General features: G+C 41.4%; 1 protein-coding gene across 3 annotated transcripts in view; it reads left to right on the forward strand.

Moving 5' to 3' along the window:
* The window catches only part of synpo (synaptopodin), a 54025-nt gene extending 30450 nt beyond the window's left edge, over positions 1–23575 (forward strand). Inside the window, exons 1-4 of one of the 3 annotated variants that reach the window (XM_088081256.1) lie at positions 3902–4025; positions 8532–9808; positions 14496–16552; positions 19020–23575. In XM_088081256.1, the coding sequence (XP_087937382.1) occupies positions 9646–9808; positions 14496–16552; positions 19020–20327 (3528 nt within the window). In that variant the 5' untranslated portion in view covers positions 3902–4025; positions 8532–9645 and the 3' untranslated portion in view covers positions 20328–23575. Of the gene's footprint in view, positions 1–3901; positions 4026–4127; positions 4146–8531; positions 9809–14495; positions 16553–19019 lie in introns of those variants that run through there. The other 2 variants (XM_088081257.1, XM_088081255.1) reach the window with 2 other exon arrangements.
* The last annotated feature ends 2177 nt before the right edge of the window (positions 23576–25752 follow it).

The following is a 25752-nucleotide window of genomic DNA, read 5'->3' on the forward strand; positions in this document are numbered from 1 at the left end:
CAGCTGCCAGTTGCATGTTAAGAACCATGTGCAGACAATCCACCTCCAGACATTGAATCATATGCTCTGAATGTTACATAAAGCTTGTTTAAGTGAAAGTACTCACTGTACAGAAAAGTCCATTTCATATAATATTGTTGGATTATGATAATTGATGCATGAATGTCACTTAAATGTTAAAGCTGATGAATGCTTGACTTATTTTAGCTTTTGAATCCATCTCCTGAGAAATTTTATCTTAACGGATAATGATACATAGTAATATATTTGTTGATTAAATTTTGTCTTATTTATCTGAATTTGTAAGGTATCAAAGAGATAAATAAATGTAGTGGAGTAGACAAAGTATAAAATAGCAAAACTGTAAATACTCAAGTAAAGTACCTCAAAATTGTATTTAAGCCAAGTACTTGACTAAATATACTTAGTTACTTTCTACTACTGGGAATTAGATTAATCAGTCACTTTGTAATGTGCCCCTACAGTAGTCGACATCATCAAACCACAAGTAGACACACCCTGATTCTTCCCGGCTCTCTTCATCTCTGCTTCAGACCACAACAGCCTCTGAGGTAGTTTATGAGAAATACAGATGTCTGTCTTGCCTGAAAATAAACAGAGGCAGTGCTGAAACATGAGTGTGCCTTAACCGAATTAGTCCTGCATGCGTACCGTATCCCAGAAGATTGGTAATCAACCCAAGCGGTATGCAGTTGTACTTGTACGCACACTATGAGACGTGAGCTCTACTGAGTTGCGCCTCATTATCATTGAGGAACATCTACCCATCAAAACATCCACAAGCATGGTGAATATTCGCTCTTTCTATGTGTGTGTGTGTGTGTGTGTGTGTGTTTATACAAAAGCTGTGCCTTTGAACAGCCCCATGGCTGTATCCCATTACATCCAGAGGGATGAGCTGAGGGTTGGTATGGCGAGTGAGAAAGCAGAGAGGGGCCTGTGCATGATTCTAATCAATTCAGGCCGGGCCGTAGCAAGCGCTCTCTAATAACTTTTTTAGATGGATCTGACTTTAGAGGGAATGCAAACCAGATCACTTTGAAAATTCCAGGACGCTGTCTTTTCTGCAAAAGCCCCTCTTCTAAAGGAATGTGCACTAACATTTCCCTTCAGCTCCCTGCTCTCCCACACACACAGCTGCCCTTCAGAGAGTCACGCCAGAAGAGCGCAGGCCACTGGAAAAGCCAGAGAGGGAAAAGAAAGAAAGACAGACACAGCAGCTAATGGCTGCTCTCCCAGCTGCATGGGGTCTTACACATATAAACATGTCAGGAGAGGCTGGGGCAAAGGAGAGAGTGTGCCGGAATGGTGATGAAGAGAGGGAGATCGAAGGGGGAAATAGGAATAAGTAGCCTAAAGTGGGACTATAAAGAAAGGAAATACAGAGATAAGGAGAAGGAAAATCGATCTGGGCTGACAGATGTGTGAGGAAAGAGAAGAAAATGATAGAGAAAAACAGAGGGGGAGAGCAGGAGCGGGGGAAAGGGGTGTTGAAGGAGGTGAGGAGGCAGTGCTGAGACGTTACTTAAAGTAGCCTCGAGGTGATGGATTGTCTGAGCGGTTTGGCAGGACCATCCATCAGGTGAGGAGAGGTAGTGAAAAGAAAAGTTCAGATAAACATATGACACCACCAGCAACAACTTCAGAATAACAAAAGATGCTGAAAATGTTTCAGATTTGAAAAATGCTCATGATGCAAACTGAAAGTCGAGGTTGGTAAACTTTGTTTGACCTGCTGTTTTAAAGTGGTGAACCACAGGCAGAGTAATGGCACCATTAAGTAAAGTTAGCTTATGCTATGTCTGAAAGGAGATTAAGATGTTACTCTTAAATCCTGGCAGTCATTCAAGATTCCTTTTTTTTTCCACTATATGACTCAGCCATGCAGTCACTGCTGTGGATCAAACAACGCAGTGCTCACAGCCAGTCCTCGTCTCATTTAGGACCTTCAGGATTCAGTATGAGAGATTTTAAAGATGAATGAAATATATCCAAATGTATCTCTGCAGACAACTGCCGCTATAAATCTAAAGATCTAATATTTTCTAAGCCTCAGACATTACACAGTGAACCAGATGTTACTGACATTTTATGGCACCTGTGGGATCTTTTTAGTAAATCAAAGTTTGGAGATATGAAGTGAGATTAGCCATGATCCCTGCAGACGACAAAAGTTGTTGACTGCGGAAGTGTGGATTTGAGTCACATGATGTGGACTAGAGTCAGGCTTGAGTCACAACTTTGAAGACTTAAGACTTGACAAAGTCAAAAAAGACTTGCAAGCTGCACAAATTGTCTTGTGACTTCACTTGGACATGCCTGTTTTGACGCAAAAATAGTTTTTACCTTCCCCAATCGCACGTTAACAAATTTGTTTCCCTTCACTTCCTAAATCAACCAACATTACTGCTCCTGATCCACTTTGTGTGAAACAAATGTGACAGCATCCCATCAGGTTGCAGGGGAGACCCATGAAGGACTGACATTATGCTATTGAGCAACTGTTGAAAAAAATTATACCAAAGATGATTTTGTTTATGTACAAATACTATAAAATGGCCAACAGAAACATAAATTGCATTGCTTAAAATGTTAGGGTTGAAAATTACAGAGACACAACAACTTCCAATAAACTATTTTTGTTTTAGCAAATGAATAAAAAATTTTAAAGTCATCCATTCTTGCGATTTTAATAGATTATTAATCTGTTAAAATGGCATTACATTTGGTGAAAAGTGCAATATGACTTGTTCAGGATTCAAAACTCAAAGTTGAGAACATGGAACTTGACTTGGGACTTAAGGCCCTGAAAAACCAAGCTGACAATTGGCCGTTGGTTAATGTTGGGCCCTCGGTGAGCAGCCATCACCCTTGTTGCTACTGACCCTGTTGAAGCATGTTGAATCTGCCCTGCCTGAGCCCATTGGTGAATGAAATTGCTCTGACTGGGAGTTCGGCTCAGCACACATGAAGAGAAATGAGAGTGGGCGGCTTAAGTCCAGATTGCATGTGGTTGAAACTAACTACAAAGTAAGATTGATTTTCATTAGGCATTGAGACCTTTAGCAGAAAGTTTCCTGATGCTTTGTGTTGTTGTTCACTGTCGCACAGTGAATATGCTTTGTTCTTCAACATTGGATTGTGTTGTTAATGTGCTAACCTGCTAACTAGCATTATGACAGTCGTCCAATTCTCTTTTCGAATATAAATCCATACTATCGTCGTCTGCTGGTATGAAGGGGTATTTCTTTTCACACAGGTGCAGAACATATGAGCTTGTTCGCTGTCAGTTGTAGTCTTTGCGGTGTGTTCATGTGCAACTTTTTAGCCGAGACACAGGAAACGGGAGGTTACACAGCAGGGGGCCTTGTCGCCGTTAGTCGTCTGATGTTAGCTAGGTGTGTCCGTGCCTTTAAGTGTAAATACTTGAGGTGTGCTGCAAAACAAATATGAATGTAACTGTTCTGTCCTGAGCAACCTGTAGGCTACACATGGTAAAAGCTCTGTGGGTCTCGGCATGTCTATGTTTGAGTTGTATTATTCAAGAACAGTCAGGGACTGCATCAACAAATTCTGTGGCTTTAACATGAACTTCGTCTTCATGTTTTCTAGCATAGTTTTCTCTCTTTATTTAGATTTCTCTGCCTGTGCATGGCGGGAAAATGGGTCAAGAAAGGAAAAGAATGGGGGGAGAGAACAGAGTGGGGCCCACTGGTCCCTCAACATCCCTGTGCTGAATATGAAAATATATTATAGCATAATGTGTTCAGTATGCAAGCTTGAAGGAAACCATATGAAAAGATCCCAGACAAAGAGCCTTCTGTGTTCCAACTGACCCCCTCCCACCCTCATCCTTCGTCTGCTTCAATTCAGAGAGAGAGAGAGAGGGAGAGAGAGAGAGGGGAGAGGTAAAAAGGGGGAGGTGTGTGTGCAGAGTCGAAGGAACTGAAAAGGGGCAGTACACACACTCGCTGCCTCACACAGCCAGACCCACCGGAGTACAGGTGAGCAGCAAACCAACACACATCAAACAGGAACGAGTACACAATCGTGGAATTTTATCTGACGCTGTGAAACTGCTGCAGACTTTGTCACCTGCAGCCCATTATATTTATCTTTACGGGGTAAGACACTATCTTTGTTTGGAGAGGGAGCGAGAGGGTGTGCAGTGGGGAACTCAGTGAAGTGAAGCAGAAGAGGAGGGAAACTTTGAAAGTCTTTGTTTGAGTAGATGACAAACATCTGTGGCCGCTGTTTTTTCCCTCGGCGCTGGCTTCAGGCTTGCAGAAAAGGGGCTGGATGCATTAGCACTGTGGTCAAGTGATATCCGAGCCTATTGTCCTAAATGTGTGGAGCCTGCTGTGTAGCCAGGTTATAGACTTGAACTGCACTGTGTAATGTTAGATGGTGTATCCAATTAAAAGACCTGGCTGGAGCTGTATTGACTTACATATATAAGTAATTGCTTCCTGTTAACACAACAGGTGAGGCCCATTAACTGCTTTACAGGGGGGCATCTGTAGGTTCTCTGCAACCATATGTTACTGTAGATATATTCACTAATGTTACCACTTTAGTTTGCTGCAACAGGGAATGCTTTGAAACTGTGGAAAACTCATTTTGTAAAATGTGTTACCGTGAAGAGAGTAACAATGCTAGCACAACTCCACAAGTAATTCCTGCAGTATTGATATTTTTTACGCACCTCTTACATTTCAAAAAATGCCTGCACTTTCTCCCTTTGAGGTCTAACAGTTTTCAGATCATGATGATTGTTTTCGAAGGTTCCCCCCTCTTGGCACGGGATCACACGCGCCTACTTCAAATATTTATCTTTGCCTCTTGAAGTTCTCCACCTGTGACTCGGAGAAGGATGAGCTCCACATGAAGCAGACACTTCATTACAAGGTTTCCCCCTGCAAGATTTATGATTGCACGATTCCTGAAAGAGGAAAGAGAAACAGAGAGAAGGAAACATTTGTGACTTTTATTGGAGTCTGTGCCTCGCAGTGTGTTAGATGTCAGTCATCAGCCAGCACAAGCCGAGGCATGTTGACTATCACAGCCTCCTGAGGAATTATGTACCAGGAATGCCAATTTTGGAGTACTACCCAAAATTATTTCGTAGTGCTGTAAGGGCCCTTGAATGGTTCTTTGTCTGAGTGACTGCGAGAGAGAGAGAGAGAGAGCAAAGGGCCCCGCAAAAGCCTTTAGCATTAACGGCTGAATGATTTTTGCTTGCCAAACTATAAAGGATCCAGGCAAAAGGAAAGAGATAACAGACGCACAGCAGCTCTGCCCCTGAGGGATTTGATCATAAAGGCATGCCACTCAGTGTCGTGACCAGATGCCTCATTATAAGCTCGGTAACTGATACACTCTTTTACAGTATAGGTTGGAATGCACACTCACCTGACATCCTCACATCTCACATACCTCAACACATGTATGCCTAGAGCGACTGATGATGTGCAGATGCCATAGCGGAGGTGAAAGTGCATGCAGTGTATGAGTTATTAGGTGGCTGACATGCTGTCTACAAGTTGGCTATTGATGCAGATGTGTAATAAATGTACAAGACAACGGCCATGAGGGACAAATGAATGATTACAGTTTGCATGGCTGCCAAAGCCATTTCTTTTGTGCGTCATCACTATGCTGCTTAGAGCTGTGGGATAAATTTGCTGTCTGCGTATGGATTCATCATATGTTGATGGTGTATAGGAACTCTGTCATTACACACTAAAATGGCCCACAGGCCCGACTGTAAATGATATCCTCGGCTGTAATCATGGAGGTCAATGGGTGGCACAGGAAAACTGTGCAGGATGGGACAGGTGGGCACCTTGAAATACCTTTTGAAGTTCAAGGTAATTGGTGGGTGAGAGGCAAAGGAGATGACATCAGATTTCAGGTATGGCAAGTAGATGGGATCAGTTGGAATGAGATATCACTAATCAATGTATCATTGTTCAACGAATTAGTGCAGCACAAATGATATTATGTACTTCATATAAAGTTACATAGTTTAGGTTTAGGCAAGTTATGCACCTAACTTTAAGTTACATATAGGTGTTTAGGCAAGTAAAGTTAAGGGTTTAGGTGAGTAAAGTTACGTGCTTACATAAAGTTATGTAAGTTAGGTTTAAGCAAGTTTAGTACCAAACATAAATTGAAGTATGTTAGGTTTAGGCCAGTAAAGTTACATACTTAACATAAAGTTAGATAAAGGTGTTTAGACAGGTGAAGTTAAATAGTAAGTTGGGTTTGGGTGAGTAAATATGTATGTAACATTAAGTTATGTAGGTTTGGTTAAGGCAAGTAAAGTTTAACACTTAACTTAAAGTTGTATAGGTTTGGTTTAGGCAAGTCAAGTTACATTCTTAATGTAATGTTATGTATGGATGTCTAGGCAAGTAGAGTTAAGTGACAAGTTAGGTTTAGGATAAGAAACATGGTGACATAATACTTTAAAATAACTCCAAGTATACTTTGTTCAGGACACAAACACCAGTCTCCTGGGGGAAAGTCCTGTGTTCATTGGACCCATCCACAACCCCAACCTAATTCCTCAGTGAACTACTTTCTCTTTAATTCCCGTCAGCGCATTTGTCATCTGATCACAGCTCTCCCAGTTGTGGGGGTTATACACAAATTATTGTCTCACGAATATATGGAACATGAACAAATTGTGGTACATTACTTTTTGTAAGTATTTGTACAAACAGTGTATGATAGCAGCCTGAACAAATGCAACACCCAAGCTTGGTATTAACAAGCTGGGACCAATGAAAAGGGAAAAAAAAAGATTGACAGATTGTGGCCAATGAGGATTTCAAGAGTCCATATGTCCGTGTTTTTTGTTCAAGCTAAGTCTCTGCTCTGGTCAATTTTGAGTGTCCTACATCTGGTCTTTGTCTGTCAGTTAATAAATATTTGCAGACTGGATCAAAGACAAGTAATCTAACCATATTTCAATCAATTCGATACAGCGGCGCTAGGACATGGCCTCAACATGTGTTCACCTCAGTTTTCACTGATTACAGTAAACATAAAATCTTGGAACAACAAAGACAACTGTGCATAGAGACAATGCAGCAATATGAGGTGCTAATCTAAAAAGACAATGTCACATGAGATCTAAACACATCTGGGGAAATCAAAGCGCTGTTGTCAATGAGTCTAAACAATGCCGGCCTTCATCTCTCCTCACTTGACACCATCGCACCAGTAAGCGAAAAAGGATTTTTGTTTCTTTCTTGCGGGGAGCTGGGGAAGTTTTTTGCTTGGGCTGATTGTGTTCAGGGGCCAATAAGCAGTCCTCCTACAGACTGTCATGACTCAGCTGTCATGTCAGAGGGAGAGCGTTTCCACCGAGCACAATCTTCAAGGGATGCAAACAAGTTAACGGTGCTTGCACACCTTCAGAAAAGATGAATGTGAGCGTGGTTGCTATGCATCTGAGGAATTTCAAAAATAATGATTATGTGTGTAGTTCTGCGCGCAGCCCTCCCACTCCTGAGCGTTACAGCGGTGACTCACGAGCAAAACACAAATGCAACCAGCCAGTGATCAGCATCAACGAGAGGCAAGTCTGATCAAGGAAAAGGACGTGCAAACACTGGTTTATCATTACAAACGCTGCCAGTGGGTATTATTAGCTTTGAAGGGGGAACATGACACTGTGGTTCTAATGACATGCTTCATCAGATAAGAGGGAGGGATGCGATGGATGTCAATTCAAATATTTGTTTGTCTCTTTACCTCATGCTGCCTGGAAACCTTTTATCTACATTCACTTTCTCAGCATTCTGTATCACTTCACAGACCCTGAGGCAGAGATAAAGTTAATTATTTGGCAAGTTCAATACACATTTCCGACCTTAACGCCTACATGGATTGTGACCTTCTTCCGTCTTTGGAGGCAACACTGAGTTTATCACGTTCAGACTTTTATACAGCGTCTCCTTATTTCCTTTTCCACCCTTTAAACCTGACTACATTTCAAAGTGAGGATGCTGATCTTCATTTTAGAGGACAGAGAATTGGACTTTCATAATAAAAAAATGGACATAGGTTCAGATTAATGCTTTTTGGAAGTAAACCAGTGTTCATTAAAAGCATCACATGAGCCAAACTGAGTATATTAAAATGTTCTTTAAGCCACTCTTCCTGCTTTTTGGAGTCACCCACTGCAATTTGTAAAAACTGCAGACTCTGTGTCGGCACAAAGGTCAGGTCACTTGGACTGCTTTCGCGAAACCATCATGGATAATACTTTAACTTCTGAACGGAGCAATGGGTTTAAACTCATGCCGTTACACAAAGGGCGATGATGGAAAAATGAGTAGGATTCTTGTACCAGCTGTTTGCCAAAGCTGCGGTTTGCCAGAATTGTGGGAAGATGCAACATCCAGCTTTTGTCTTTGCAAAATGTCACATTTCAATAGTGTAACTGAAAAAAAGTTTGTACAGCTGAATTTTAACATGCATGTTTCTTTTTTTTCCAGGTGGTTCTTGACACAGAATGGACACGGAGAGGAATTAGATAATGTACAGCAACCTTGCATCCTTTCATCTTCAAGCTTGGTCTGCCAAACTCGAAACAGCTTTTTTTTCAAATCTTTTCTACAAGGAGTAAAACAAACACAGTGAAACTCTGAATAGTGGAGCCGCTGACCGCAGAATTACTGTATTCATGACAAATTCTTAGTTCTGGTGTGCTGATGCATTTCAGTATTAATCATAACAACCAGAAGAAATAAGAACTTTCCCTCTTAATTGTGGTTTTGTGAATAAACAAAAGGCTGAAACTGATTACCCTTTCTGCAGAGGCTGTGTCTGGCTTTAATGTATGAGAAATAACACAGAACTCCAGAATAAAGCAGTCTCTGGAAAGATCTTTCCAGGGTGAAATGTTATTCCTGTTATGTTGTACCTAACAGCAGGAAGCTGCCATATACACAGTTCCCCTTCGCGTCACTCTAGAGTTATGATCTCCAAGATAAAGGGCAGATCCTTTTCTCCAAAAGAAAAATAATCTGTGGGCTGGAGATTGGGATGCAGACGAAAAGCATGTTTTGGTGACCAAAATAGCAGAGGAGGAAGAACAATGTCTGGGAAAAGAGAAAAAGGAGTATTAGAGAGATGCGAATAGAGAAGACTGGACTGTTTCTCAGCCCCCTTTGCCAGATTTTCAACAGAGCACAACAAACTTGTGCAATTTTCGTGGCAGTTGTCCATGGGAACTCATCCAAGGCACATCGAAGCTGACCCTCCTGGGAGGTCCTATTAGATAGAGAATAATACTTCATGAGGACTAAAATAAAGCGCACTTCTTCCGTCAAATTTCAGCTGACAACAGGACAACATTTGGACGTATTACTACTAAAAGGGGAGCCACAACCGGAAGCAGAAATCTGGAAAGCTGAGCAACTCCTTCCCTCGTCCATTTTTGTGTGTTTTCTTGTACTTCTAAACTTATTCACCGCCTGCCAGTAAGGACTAAAACCTTCACCTTCCAACTGGACTGACGATTGCATTGACTGGAACGAAACACTCAGATATCCCCCTGCAGAGGGCTTTTGTTTCTGCTGCAGCGGAAGCATTTCACCTCGGGTAGCGATGGAGATGGAAAAGGGACATACGTCTATCAGGAGGGGAGTGAGCTGGAGTCCAGGGGGATTGAGAAAACCTCTCCAGGCAACACAAAACACCCCTGGGACAGAGTGCAATGCATCATGGGAGACGACAGGATTCAACAAAGACCAGATGAGCCGGAAAACAAGTAAGTGTTTGTTTATCTGACGTTCGCTGCCCTTATTTGGGAAGCCCGAGCAACAACAAGAAAGTGAATTGTAACTCTTCATAACATTGAGTTGTAAATACATTTCGGGTGGTTTGTTTGTAGTGCTGCCTTAATGCTACAGTGTGGCTTGAATTGCAGTATATCATCATATCTGAAAACCTTAAACTGAGGGGAGTAGACAGCAAATAGAGAAAACAGGCAGCCCTGCCTCCTCAGTGCAACTTGACACAGCGAGGCTCTCTATGAAACATCTGTTTCCATGCTGTAAAAATACAGGCTGCCCCAACAGCAATGGAAATGCAATCATGCATCACTGCTAAAGGGCAGTCTTAATATACAACACAGCCACTGACAATAATGGGCCAAGTTGTGGCAAGAGCTGTTTGGAAACCTTTCTTTTTACTTTTCACAGCTGTCAACTCCCGAAATAAGTAAGATTTTAAAAAAAGACACACATTTTGTTTTGAGATGGCAAAATGGAAAAACACTGAAACAATTCTCAGCTGGAAACATAATTACCTCTGGGCAGTGACAAGTCTGTCAGATGCAGCATTCAAAGAGAGTAAAAAGACATTGTGCTGCAAGGAAAGATAACAGAAAGGTCATGGCCATCAGATAACCGCCCCTGATACAGATCTAACACTGTTCCCATCACTCATTCCTCGCTAATTAGTTTCCTCAAACACAGGTCACCAAAAACAACACGAGTGCAGTTAATAGTGGACTACACCTCTGCCGAGACCTTCCGTAACACACAGAAGTAACAATACGAGCTTGGTCTTTTTATTCTCCCCATGGGATCCACTGAGAGTTTAAGTCACATTCAGCCGGTTAAGATCCCAGGACCCCTGTTAATCCTTGTCTTTCCATGCCGCTTCACACATCACCCACGGGGGCCGGTGCTGTCATCCCCGCTCACCCCACAGCCATCGCCCGCGGAAAAGATAACATCCGACAGGGTAATCTGACCTTTGATACACAAATGCAGGGTTGGCCCTCTGACTTAAATCCTCCCGCTGTGGGGGCAGTTTGCCGTCTGCTCTCACCCACGCAGGGATGAGGTAGGGAAAGTTTGAGGTAGGGAGAGAAGGGGGATGGACAATGAGATGTGGAGGCTCTTGCATCATTGCCGAGGGCTGAGTTTTGTCTCTGCTGGAGGACAGGAAATTCCTATCCTGCCCTTGCAGGTTGGAGCTCAGGGCCCACAGGGTTCAGAGAGGGCAGACACTTGGGAAGAGAGTGCACCATAAACACACTTACATGGCGATATCCAGACAGACATGGAGGGCAGCAGAGGTCAGGAGCTGGATCTCTGGAGTCTCAGCGATCTAATCCATACACACATTTACTGGAGTGTCTCTGGTCTCCCCTTTCCACTTCAAAGGCTGCAACAAGAGTCAGACACTTCCCAGCCATGACAGGACATTAGACAGAGATAAGCCGCTCAATACTTGGCATTGATTGGACACCTCTCCACAACTGTCAAAACAAAGTGCAGGCTCTGTGCAAACTGCTAAAACATCAATACTTTCGCAACAGAAGCCCTGAGCTCTTTTTCTCGAGGGCATGTCTCCGTTTTTTATAATTAGTGGAAAGCTTGTGGAGGTGGTGGTGCAGATTTTTGAAAAAGTGAAACAGAGCTGGAGGCTGAATGACAGACAGCACAGCCTCCAGCTACAGACCAGCTCCCTCCCTCCCTGCCTGCCTGCCTGTCTGCCTGTTTGTGCGCTGCTGCTGCTGCTGCTGGACTGCAGAGGGAAAGAAATCTGATCCCGTGCCTCGCTTCAGAAAGGGGGTGTGAAACTATCAGACGCAGTTAGATTGAGAACTCTTGTGGAAGTACAGCAAAACAGCGGAGCTCTGAATTTAAAGATGGATAAGGTAAGAGAATAGGCAATAAATTGAATCCAGTGAGATAAAAGAAATGTTGAGCTAACTTTGGGGATGTTTTAGAGCCTTGAATTAAAACAAAAGAGCTTGTGGTTGCCTGTATTGTGAAGAAATATGACTTGTCAGAAGCGAGTTTCTTTTTGTAACCTAAATCATCGGCTACGTCCTTTAACTAAAGTTTTTTTTCCTTATTCATGAAGAAGTTTTAAACAAGGTCCTTTGAACTTTGTAGCATTTCTGTGTCATCAGCTTCACATGAAATCTGTAGGAAAATATGTGCTGTGGCTTTAAAATAATTAATTTCTTCAACTATTGGTTGGTTTTGTGGCCCAAAAGTTAAGAAAAAAAAGAGCAACATAAGAAGTGCTGTATTTTTTTGACATTTTTTTCTTCTGTAACATAAGTTCAGACCTAAAATTATTATCATTATAAATATGAATTTTGGGACATTTTCCCTTTTTTATATACTTTTAATAATCCTTCCCCTCTTTTTCAAAACAATTTTTTTCTGATTTTCTTGTCACATTTTACTAATGTCCAGCAATTTGTGGGACTTGTTTTTAGCAAAGTTGGTCATTGCCTTTTCCCCCTGTGTTATCAAAAGAAATCAAACTAATTAATCAGGTTTTAAAGGGTTAATTAGCTTGTGAAATGCTTTTGAACGTAGCACAAGAAAACTGATGTCTGTTTCAGGTTCCAAAGGGTTATTTTACATATAAATATATGGTGTCATCAAATATTCCATTCATCAAATTAACAGAAGAAATAAACAAACAAAAAACAACATTCCACAGAGAGTATCACTTATTTTTTACTATTTTGGTCCTGATATAAATCACTGATGGGATTTGCACCTGCGTGATACTTGATAACCAGTCTGGCTCCCACTAGAGGTAGATGTTTACAGTGAGGGGACATTTCATTTCAAGCTTCACTGCTCTGGGTCTGCTTTATCCAGGTAGTCTGAATTATAAAAATGAAATAGCTAATAAAAATGTCACTGGGACCTGTGGTGGTTTCGCCACTCATACTGATAAAAGCCTCTGAATATACAGTAAGCACCTGTGTGGTAGGTTCTCTGCAGAAGTATATAAAGGAAGGTAATTTATGCTCATGCCAATAGTGGTGAGAGTAGTGCTTGTTTAAAGGGTTGTATGATCGTGCTTTCATCCTTATTATATTGTTGTCACAAATATGTTAGGTGGTTGATGTATCTCCCTGTAATAGCGTCTGTCTTTCCTGTCAGTGGCAGGTTGATTGATTTCCCATATTAATGCTGACATTGACTTATTTCTTTGCAGAAATAACCAGCATCATCATCAAAGGGTATAATTTTGTGCATGTAAATGCTCTGCACATGTTTAGAATCCAAAATGGCCCCATAGTCCCTTTTTATGTATTAAAACAATAAGATAATAAACATATGTTATTGAACTTTCATGTAAAAGGAACTCATGGGTCACCTACAAAGAGTTAATTCAATTACTGTGACGGCGGACTGAAAGTCTGTAAAATCAATGACAGATGCATATTATTCCTTTTGACTGGGGGAATGATCATGCCAGCTTTATTATCTGTGCCAGGAAAAACTGCACGCAGAGTGAGCTCCATATAGAAAAGCTTTACAAGTGATTGATTTATGCACAGTTATTGTGATTGGCACATGGTTACATCAAATAGCATAGCTGTCTGGATCTGTCACCTTATTAAATGAAAAAAGAGTCATGGCTCAGCTGCTCAAGAGACCTCCCGGAGAGATGCCGAATATCTTCCACCAGTCAGATAAATTAGATGAATAATCTTCCAGATGTGTCACCACAACCACTTATTCTCCTTTAAAACGTCCATCAGAGAAGCTATAACTGAGGGGTTTTATTTTGTAAAATAATAAAGCAAAGATGCAGCTTTGTTTTTCTTTTTTCTGAACTTTGAAGCATGATGTAGTCTCTATATTTAAGATGGGAACACTTGATTGTATAGTATGTTTATAGGCAGCAGTTGAAAGATGTCATTTTTGGGAGGCATGGATTGTAAAAACTGCTCTATTAAGGGCTGGAGCTGCAGTATTTCACAAATTAACTACAGAGAGAAACCAAAGGCATGTTGGAAGCTCAGACGGGGAGTTTTCTCAGCGGTGGAGGAATGCTCAGGGAGGGACTACAGCAGATGGCAGAGGAAATAGCTCCGCTGCCTGGAATGAGCTCTTAAGCTCAGAAAACAAACCGTCAATTTTAACACAGACATGTATCATCTCATAATTTCAAGGCAATCAGCAGAACTGCAGCATCAGTTACAGACATGATTGACTTCTTTTGGAGACACTGACCTAGATGATTTTATTAACTTCAGTCAACAAGCATATTAAAATGTTTCCCCGCCTACGTCTATTAGTTCTTTGTCTAAAGCTCCAGTCTGCTGAGTCAAGTGTCCACAAAGTCGTATTTTCTTCTTGCTGGATTGGTTGGAATCAAAAGCACCGAAAAAAAACAATCAAAACCATGTGGCGCACACACAATTATGTGGGTTTTTTAAAGAGAATTTTTAATCCCAGACTTGTTAAAAATTTGTCCTTGCTGGTTCTCTCTTTTTGTACATAAAAGCGGTTTGGTGAGCTTTAATTAGATATTGAGGGAGTTGTCTTTGTTTGAACAGTGGATGTAGCACATTGCTAAATCTCCCAAAAGTTATGGACTCCTTTCATCGTAAATCAAACATCTAAATCAAACAAGCCCCTCTCATTGATCAGGTTTTTCTCTCCCTGTCTCTTTCACTCCAGATCTGACCAGGAGCGCCAGTTTATCAGAGAAAGAGCTAAAGGAGGCTCGCGTCAGGAGTCAGATCATCGCTGCTCAGCTCACCATCCCTTCCAACTCCAGTTCCAGAGGCGTGCAGCTCTTCAACCGGCGCAAGCAGAGGGTCAACGCCTTCACGCTCGAAAGCTGTGGAGAGGGGTCAGGCGACGACGGAGCTGAGAATGTGAAAACACAGCCCTCATCCAACAAACTTACATGGGCAGAGAGGAGCACTGAGGACACGGATAGAGTCTTGAACTTTAAGAATAGCGCCACCAAGCCTCTCTTGTCACCACCTGGGAGGGTAAATTCAATTGGTGATATCATGGAGGAGCCAGGTAAAGAGTTCCACAAGGAAGACATAGAGGACAGTGTTATCCAAGAGAGACATTTCCTCCCTGTCAAGGAAGAAGAGGAGGAGGAGGCAAGAGATAAAATCCACGAGGACAATGTCAAGGATGAGATTCCCCCTGGAAGTAATAATACTGGTCTAGTTCGGATGGGGCATGCTGAAGGGGAGGCAGAGATAAACGGGGGCCACACAGGGCCAGCTCCCCCTGGAAATCTCCACAATGGCTGCCACAGTGCTTCTGGACCTGAGCGGGCATCTGTGTCCACGTCCAAGCAAACAAGCACCATCATCAATCGGACTGCCAGGCCCTTTTTCTCGCCACTGACAGTGCAGTCTCCAGAGGCAGCTAGCCCTATCATGGACATCCCCCCTCCTCCTTCTTATGCCACTCCTCCTCTCCCTACTTTCACTGCTCCCCAACCTTTGGTGTTCTCACCCCCACCTCCGCCTCCATCATACCCCACACCTCCTCTACCAGCCTTTACAAACCAACCTCCGCAGACCTACTACTCCAGTCCACCTCCGATGTCTCCCGTCATGTCCCCTCCACCATCCCAGTACCCTCTGCCCTCTGTATCTCAGTACCCACCTATGCCTCATTATGGCCCCCCCACAGCTCCAAAGCCCTCCACCTTTGTTCCTCAGCCTGCTGGAGAGAGGAAGCCGATAACACCAATCAAAACAGGAATACTTGAAGAGGGTGCTGCAAGAAGGGGAAGTAGGAAGTCAATGTTCACATTCAAAGAGAAGACAGTGGTAGCTCCAAACCCTGAGCTGCTGTCTCTGGTGCAGGGGGTGGACGAAAGGAAGAAACATGGACAAAAATCTGTGCCCGAGCCATCATCCGAGGAAGAGTTGCTGGCTTTGGGTGCAGAGGCCTCCAACTTCCTCGCCAAGGAGGAGGAAAGTGCAGAGGAGGCAGTAGTTCCAGAGTGGGCCTCCTGTCTCAAGACCTCCAGAACTCGCCCGAGGGCAGAGCACAGGCCAGAGCAGACCCTCACCAATGTATCTGGAAAGGGCGCAGAGCTGTTTGCCAAGCGTCAGTCCAGGATGGAGAAATATGTCATTGAGAAGCAAAATGCGGGACAAATGAGGTCTCCTTCTCCTACGATGTCTCTTCCACCGTCTTGGGTGTACCCATCAAACATGCCTGGCAGGGTCAAGGCCATTGCTAAAAACTCTGACATGAGCGCTCAGCTTTCACAAAACCTAAAGACCCAACAAGCAGTCAAGCAAAAACCAAGGCAAAAAGCTCCAGCTCCACAGCCAATTCCAGAACCACCTCCTCTGGAAAATGGTTGCTCCAAGATAGAGATGGACTTGTCAAGGCACCGGCCCTATCAGCTTTCCTCTTCCCTCTTCATCTTAAACCCAGTCAAGGACCCTATTAGTAGCCTACCCAAAGGAGCACCACAGGCCAAGAACCTGATATCTACCCAGCCGCTCTCTAGACAGACCTCCTTACCTAATAACCCTCCTTCTCACTTCAGTGTCCAGTGTATGTCTCCACAGCTGCCTCTCAGCCCCACCACAGCAGGAGCAGAATATTCACCAATCCCGGCCTATGGGCAGCCAAGGATCAGCTCTCCTATGTCGGCCCTTTCTCCAGAGCGGGTGTCCTCTCCTAGGTCAGGGGTCCACGCACCGAGGCCCACGTTTTCTGCCAAGAAGGCAGGCATAACACCACAGGTGTGGAGACCATCTCTGTACCGGTTTTAAAAATGTATTTACCATCCGAGGGATGGTTGGAAAATTGAAACTGATTTAAAATATGACATTTGATCTTACTTAAAATAATCTTATTAATCAAAGGTCTGGAAAAATGAAAGTAAATCTAACTATTAATCTTAATTCATGTTTACTTGATATCTATTTGTTAAGTTTACTTATAATTTAACTCTATTTACTTCATTGTGTGAAGTTGTTACAACTTTAAAATGACAAGTAAAATTACTTTGTTCTTTCTAAGTATTAGCAGCTTCAATAAACCAAATTAGTTTGACTTAACCTTATCTTGACAAAGGGGATTTTGTCAATGATGAAATTAGGAGATCTGCAAGTTCTGTTTTGTTTAAAGGTTTGAAAATATACAAATGTGATTTTGCAGCTAGCTAAATAAAAAGGTATAACTCAGTAAACTTTGTTTACCGAAGTTGATAAAACTTTAATTAAACTTGTCAATTTTAAGTTGCAACAACTTAACAAAATTAAGTAAATATTACTCCACTTTAAGTAAACTTAAATTTACCTGATATTATGTAAACATAGAGACTAATAGTTATACTTAAAGTAAAATCAACTTGTCAGATTTTACAGTGTAGAGCTAAAATCTACAGTTTGCTGCACTTTTTTGTTCAACTCGTGCCTTCCTCTAGTGTCGTAGGTATATAACAGAGTGGAATCTTTTTATGTGTGAAATATTTTAATCCTCACATGTATCAGAAAGCAATTGTTTCTTAGTAAATTATCTAAATGAATACATCTTAATTGTTCAGTGAATATGTAAATGTATTTTGTTCCACAGTAACAAACGCCCATACAGAAGTAATTACCCTCAGTTGAACTAAAAGTGTGCCTTAATGTAATCAGATAAGTTCCATACCCAAAGCCGCTGAGCACGTCGGCACAAAAACACTTCAATTTTCAGTATGTTTTAAAATATGATGAGAAACAACCTCACACTTTTTCCACTTTGTCTCCCAATTCTGCTGGCACCAGGGTGATGCTGCCTCACAAAGCACTTTAACAGATGGTCTGGCATCTGCTTTATGATCTATGATTTGCAATTTAACGCTGTTCGCTGACATGAAAGTTGCAACGAGAGAACTCCTTTTATGTCTTTATGTCTTCAGGGTAATTTACTCCACTTTGCAGCATTTTCTACCTAAATATATGGTGTGTACTTGCATTCTTTGATGTTTCAAAACTGGAGGCTGCATACCAATTTGCATTATGGACCTACATATATATTGTTTTCGTGACTTAAAGCAGTAATTCCAGGAATATTTTTTTCCAGAGGACATAATCAATCACTGTTGTTTAGACGACAGGTTTTGTTTCATTTCATAAACTTTGATTCACTGCTCTCTCCTGCTGTTATCCTGTCTGTTATGATTGATTTTTTTGTGTTGGAGTGAATCTTTCCTTCTCTGATTAAAACTTTATGCTAACACTCTGCGGTGACCTCTTTCTCCTTTTTCCTCATTTCCTGACTTCACTTGGCTTCTTTCAACCATTAATTTCACTCTTGCGTGCTTGTTATTTCACCTTTCTGCCTTTCTAGCAATCAAACACTGCAAACACTTGGAACACGCCAATAAATGTTATGCCTCTGCTAGGCACACAGTTAATTTGAAGCAGGAGACAGATCTATTTTGTCGCAAAGTACGTGACATTTAATCAAAATGATTATTTCATCTTGCTTTTGCAAAACATTTTCCACTTTAGTAAGAATTATAGTTGTGTGTGTCAATGCCATGACCTGACCCTTGGTCTCAGATATTCAGACAAATGAGATGACCTTTGACCTGGGCATTGTTTCTTTCAAAGATGCCCTGAACTTTTAAAATGTGTGCAGTAACATTAAGACCATAATTTTTCACAACACTGAGCCTAACTGTTCTGTCTTAAGACAGCCTTCATATTATTATCACGAGTGTAGATAGTTTGCTCTTAATTAGTATGTGTATAAGATGGAATGCTGCCCTTGCTCCAGTCGAGTAACTTCATATCCCTGTAAAGGTTAACCACCTCAGGAAGGCCAGATGACAGAAACCTGAGAGAGACACTAAAGACCTGGCATATGTGTGCTGGCAGCACGGCTTAAAAAGAAGAAGAAGGGAATACAGAGAGATGACCTGAATGCCACAGGGGCTCAGGCAGAATGTATACTATTTTACCAAAGTAGAATTACAAAATATATTTAAAATGTGTCTTACTGAATAGAGTTAGGGTCTGTTATACTGTAACAGATTAGTCTTTTGTGAGTTTATGCAGAACAAAACACTTTGTCATGGTCAAAACCTTAGAATTTACATAATGGGGACATTTGTTTATTCTAAAGTGATACTAAAATCTCTTATTTTTCTATTTTGTGCATTGTATTTTGAATAAATGTTTCCTAGAGTCTAAAAATACATTTGTCACCATCCAACAGACACCAAAGGATTCCTCCCCAGTTGAAACCCCCAGTGAGACTCCAACGCGAACCTGGACGTCCAGCCTCCCTAGACGTTTCAGCAACCCAGAGGGCCCCACCACTGGGACCTGGACTCCCAGCCTCCAAACAAATCTGCCCTCCACCACCATCTCGAGCCGATCTGTTACATCTCCTGTATCCTCCCCCAGGGGTACAAGATGCCAATCCCCTCTGGCCAGTCAGAATATCCAGTTTACCACTGTTAACTCCACAGCAGCATCCAAACCCTCCCAAACATCAGCCACCTCTCCTCGCTCTCCATGGGGTTCAAGATGTCAGTCCCCAATGGTGAGTCAGTCTTCCACCGTCACCTCTACTGCTGGTTTCAGATCATCCCAAACTTCTACAACTATTTCGCCTCTTTCTCCACCTTGGGGTTCAAGATCAGAGTCCCCAGTGGTGAGCCAGAATACCCAGTCCTCCAGCATCTCCTCCACTGCTGGTTTCAGACCAGCTCGAACTTCTACGACTTCTCCTTGGGGATCAAGATGCCACTCCCCAATGGTGAACCAGCATACCCAATCTTCCACTGTCACCTCCACATCAACATCCAGACCTTCGCAAATATCTACAGCCACGTCCCCGTGCTCTCCTCCTTGGGGATCAAGATGCCAGTCCCCTATGGTGAGCCAAAACATCCAGTCTTCCACCATTTCCTTTGTTCCTTCTTCCAGACCAACCCAAACATCTACAGCCGCATCTCCTGTCTCTCCTCCCTGGGTATCACGTTCCCAGTCTCCTGCACTCTCTCAGACCAGTTTATCTTTCTCCACCACTAAACCTCTGTACACATCTTCTGCCAGCTCTCCTATTTCCCCACTCAAAGACAGTCGCTGCATGTCCCCCATTATTAACAACCCAGACTCTAAAGCCAACCATCGCCTCCTGGCCAAGAACATCATCAATGCAGCCAAGCGTAAAAACAGTCCCTCCCCTGGAGCGCTGAGTGGCCACAGCCTCCCCATCTCACCTCTGGGAAGTTCCCACCACGGCTACGACTGTCACAAACCACCCATCAGCCCTTTCCAGTCACGGGCATTTGGGGCCCAGTCCCCTATTTTCACGAGCCCTCCTCCAACCCCAACGCAGAGGATCTGCTCCCCTGTGAGGCTCTACAACACTCGCTCCCTCACCGACTCTGATGCCTCCGTTGAGTCAGAAGACTCAGGCCTGCGATCGCCTGGCCTGCACTCCTACAACACCTGTCCCCGCGGCTGGGGCGGGAGCCTGAGGGTGAAGAGAAGCACCGTCTCCACTGACCTGTGAGGGTGTCACTGGAAGGCAATCAAAGCATGATTTCAAAGACTTTTTGGGGCATTGGATCAACCAGTAAAGGAGTTTCTGGTGGCAATCATCAGACTAATAGAGGACACCTTTCTGTGACTTTGGATACCAATCCTGGACAATGGTAAATATTGTATCAAGATAATATTAGTATTTTATATGACTCACATTCATAGTATGGGCTGACAAGAACAGGCTTTTTACATGACACAGTTGCTGTGGCTTGTACGCTTCTTACATACCAAAAAGACTACAGTAACCAAAGATATTTGAATTCACTTCAGTTTATTTTATACTTTCACGCCTTAACAACAAACACACATTCACAGCCTCTCGTCAGTTAAATAATGTTTAAGTACATTCTTTTTTAATGTTAATAATGAATTATTGTAAGTTTGCTGGTCTGATGCAAGTCAAAATGGGAAGAGACTGAAAACATTTTAAAGTGACAGTTCACCCCAATCAATAATTAAATTTTCCTCTCACCTGTAGTGCTATTTGTCAGTCTTGATTGTTTTGGTGTGAGTTGTCGAGTGTTGGAAATATTGACCATTGAGATGTCTGACTTATCTTGGATATAATGGAACTAGATGGCACTTGGCTTGTGTTGTTCATAGAGTCCAAAAAATACATTTAAAAAACTAACAGCAATGTCTTTTTAGTAATCATGACCCAGTTACTCAAGATATTCCTCAGAGCTTGTCTTGAGCAGTTTCATGTAGGAACTATTTTCTTTCTACTGAACCACACGAGCCAACCATATCACTGTGCATCTACTCATGGATGAAATATCCTTGTTCTAGTGATTGCACAATATGTTAACATTGATGGCATCCTCCTCAGCTGAGCTGTAACAATAGCTGGGTCAGGTGGTGTTAGGTGAGCTAACAGTAGATGTGAGCATCCAGCATCATGTGATGATGTGGTTGGGGGATGTGGTTCGGTAGAAAAAATAGTCCTTATATAAAACTGCTTACAACAAGGTCTGTGGATTATCTTGAGTAACGGGGTCATGATTTCTGGAAACAGACATTGCTGTTGTGTTTTTTAAATGTATTTTTGGATGCTTTGAGCACCACAAGCAGAGTGCCATCTAGTTTTAGTTTATTGGAGAGAAGTCAGACAACTCTATGGCTGAAATCTCCACCACTCTGCAACTCACAAAAAAACAATCTAGATTTATATAAAGCACTTCAGGTCAGAAGTAAAATATATTTTTGATATGGGGATGAGCTGTCCCTTTAAGGAATAAAAGGGACACATGAAATGAGTATTTGTAAATAAATAGCTCATTGGACTGTACAGTAAAGGATCAAATTGAACTACACAGTGAATAATGAATTATATTTTACTGGTTAAAATGAGTTTCCATCATTTTTCCATTACAAAAAAGCAGTGGTAGGTGAGACACATGCTATTCACATTATCAAACATGGTCACAGTGTTCACCACAGTTTATTATCCATTTTATTCAACAGGGAATAAATCATATACATAATTATCACAGTGCAATAATCAATTAAACACAACGTATGTTATGTATGTTATATGTTGCTTTATGTACTGCATTTGCTAAAACGAATGTAAGCTTTACAGACAGTTTGACTAATAATGACGAGGAGATGAAGAGATGAAGAGTTATGTAGAGGTTCAATGGGGCATTGACGCACTTGTTTATTCAAACACTGTTTCCACGATTCAGGAGAAAAATACTCAAAGAGGGTTTTTTTTGCCAATGTTTAAACCAGGGGTGATAAAAGTTATTTTTGTTCATGAGCTTACAGCCCAATTTGATCTCAAGTGGGCAGGTCCAGTAAAACGATTGCATAATATCCTATAAATAACAGTGCCTCCAAATTTCTCAATTTTTCCACATTCAGTCAGCCCACTGCTTACTGTCATTACATGTGTATTTTTCCATACATTTCCACTCCTGTGTAGCAGTGCTGGAAGCTATTGAGGAAGCAGGTTAGCTTTACAGACTGTAAACAAATCAAAGGTTTTGGCAGAGCCTTAGCAATATTGTTCCACCAAAGCTGCTGGTTTACAATATTTCACACAATGTTCAGTATCATTATATATGACCATGATAAGTATTAATCGTTTTTCAGAGTTGGGATGAGAATGTGGTGGTATTCTGTTCAGGATGGACAAGCCTCTGAAGCAGCATTTTACATGACATAGACTTCTGCACCCTATACCTCTTAGCCTTCAAAAGTGCATCGCCAACAGTCTGTATGGTTGACACCCTTGGTTTAAACATTGATGAAGAAAAATTCAATGAACAAATATGAGCTGTCAACATGCATATAATGGCATATTGATTGTAATATTCATTTTGGAGATTGATGTTTGTATGCCTAAATGTTGTTGCTTTTGCTCAACCTGTAATGGGTTTCATGAGGAACAGATTAACATATTTTGCGCCTTGTATGAAGTGCCTGTATGGATGGAGCAATAGAGTATGTCAGAGATGGTACAACGAAATGTTGTTAAAAAGTTATGGGAGAAAAAAAAGGTTTGAAGAATGTTGTATGTTGTGAAATATTAACCTGAGTGTTTGTGAGAAAAGGACAAGAGAATGGACTGTATTTTAAATACATACATAACTCTAATGTGCATTATTTTTAACTTCTGAAGTTTCTTTTTATACTTGATTTGCACTTCAGTTCATTCCATTATAAAGATGGCATTGTTTAAAACTTGATTTACTCAAACAGGTGTCATTCACAATAAAAATATACACAACTGTAACAAGGAACATTCCTGCACAATTTAATACATTGACATGATGGTGACAGTTTGCTGTAAACCCGACCGCTGCCTTCAAACCACAACTGGCTTTCTGTTTCATCCATTTTAAACCATTCCCATCTTGCCCAGTCCTGTACCAGCACACACAACAGCTCATTCCTCCACTGCCTGACATGTAAGCCAAAAGCATCAGCACATTTCTAAATATTTGCTCCTGTGTGTCTTTTGAGTGACAGGGACGCCTGCTACACGGTGACCTGGCTCCTTCAGCAGGATTAAGCATACTGCTGTCATGGATTGGTTTCAACCTGGGTCACCTCTGGACAAACTAAACAACACTGACACCCTCACTGCATTTTTAGGGGCGGGGTTCTATGATCGCATGCCTGCATTTTTAGCCCATTTCTCTCTCATTTCATATCTGTATGATGTCTGGAAATGAATGCAAAATAAAAAGTGATGACACACCAATTTAAGTAATGTATTGTTTGTGTCTTGTTTTATTGTTATACTTTCCAACGCCCTTAACTGAAAATAGTCTTATATTTGAAAAAATATATAATATAATAATTTTCTCTTTTTTAAAATGTACAGTACCTAAATGGAACATTATGTTAGCAAATTATCAATTTGTATACAACACCTTTCTCCAAGCATTTATACTGTTAAGTTAGTCTTGATTATTTAATTAATTCATGCCTATTGTGCACTCAGAGTAATTATGGTTAAACTATAGTATGTGATAAATTCAGGACTTCAGTAATCCTGTACAGTGCCATTTAAAATTTAGAGGATTCATATTTCATCTGGTCCTCATCTAACCCCTTGGTGCCCTCACGGGTCTAGGTTTGGTGTCAGCCTTGGGGGGCATGAACAGGGGTTTTAGGGGTACTCTGCCATTTTGAGCATCAAACACTTGATTAACTGCATTCTAATGAATTTTTGTGCACCAATTTGTACCTTTACGGCATTAGTTTACAGTGTGAATGTCTTCAATTTTGTCAAAACAAAAGTCCTCTGTTATTGTCATGCTTTTACTGCACGTCCTACATATTGAGTGGGGCGCGTCCCCTGTGTACCCCCAGACATCTGCACATGCTTTAACAGCCCCTCCATTGAAATTGTATGATAGCTGATTAAGTGCATTTTGATTAAGTTTAACCCTTTGAAATATGGAGCAACATTACTTTTCTAGCACTGCTTTCAGATGCCATTCACGAGTATCAAAACTTCGAACCCTGAGAAAATTTCTGTGATTTCTTTCAAATTCTTTCATTTCGGGTCATTTTTTCTTTTGTTGCTCATTTCCCTCTTCCTGTGTTTTTAAAAGACATCAGGCCAGTTTGCTCAAGTTTCAAAAGGTAATACTTGGAATGAGATGCGATGAATTGCTTATTTTAATTCACGATGTATTAGATTTCTGTAGTTACATCATAATAACAAGACTCACAAGTTAAGTATGTGCCAGATCTCCCACCACATTTGCAGACGTACTTCTTTGGTTTTACAGTCTTGGCTCACGCTTCACTCTAAGTGTAACATACTATATTCTTGAGGTGATAGCTAAGGGAATGAAATGTCCCTCACAGCAACTCCTCAGGGTGAAAAGAAAACCAAAGCCACATTTATCACAAGTTCATAGACTGCCATCTGTAGGACTCCTGACAGAAGTTCAAATGAGGCGACACAGTTTGAACTGTTTGTCGACATGCAACTGTGTCTCAAAATAATCATTTCATATATTCTCTTGTGGCATCTATTTCCTTTTCAGGAATGCATCATAGTTTTCAACTTAGGTACAATTTAAAGATACATTTTCACTTTAGTGTTCCCTTGTCAAAATAAGACTGAATTATTTTTCACTGCAGACGTTTTAACGTGTCAGAGCAGCAGGGAACAACTACTGTTACTATCAACACCTGTGCTTTTCCTGCTATGACAAGTCAAAATGTATGTCAGTCCTATACCCTCCAGGTGTCCACATTAATCATACTTGCCATAGTCTTTTATTCTCAGTCACAATATGGTGAACTAACCTGAATGTTCACTTATTACATCCCACGTGATTCTGGAACGCGTTATTGACAGAAAAAAGGTGATATCTTGGTGTTAGATATCACACGAATCGTTCAACTCAGAGAGTGAAAGGCTTGAAAGAGAACTGCAAATAAGGTGGCATATACTCAGCAGCTGTACGGTAGCTGTGGGAGCTCATATTTACAAGATGAGTAGTTTCCTTTTTACAACTCCTGACTGTCTTTTTTATTTTTACAGATTTGCAGTGTGCCATAAGATTAAGAGTCATAATATAATATATTGTTAAGAAGACAATATTTGCAGTAGGACTAATGTGGTCGGTGCACTATGTAATGAAAATACACCTGTTGGTCACCTGTTGTTTTTAAAATATTTTTGCATATATATTATATTTTTTTGCAATCCCAGCTGCACCTGTGCATCTGTTGACCTCAAATATAGCCTTTACCTTCTCTCTGCTCAATTTAAGAGAGTAAAATAAGATGAAGTCTGGTAATTTAGGACACTTTTTGGTAGATTACTAAGAAAACCACCTACAACTCGGCGAATCCCCTGCGGTGTTACTTTTTGTAACTTGTTATATTTCCCTGCTGTATTTCTGTGAAGAAAATATGTT

Source organism: Plectropomus leopardus, chromosome 8, assembly GCF_026936395.1.
Source record: "Plectropomus leopardus strain MGB_pleo_1.0 chromosome 8, ASM2693639v1, whole genome shotgun sequence".
In the NCBI taxonomy this organism is placed as follows: Eukaryota; Metazoa; Chordata; class Actinopteri; order Perciformes; family Serranidae; genus Plectropomus; species Plectropomus leopardus.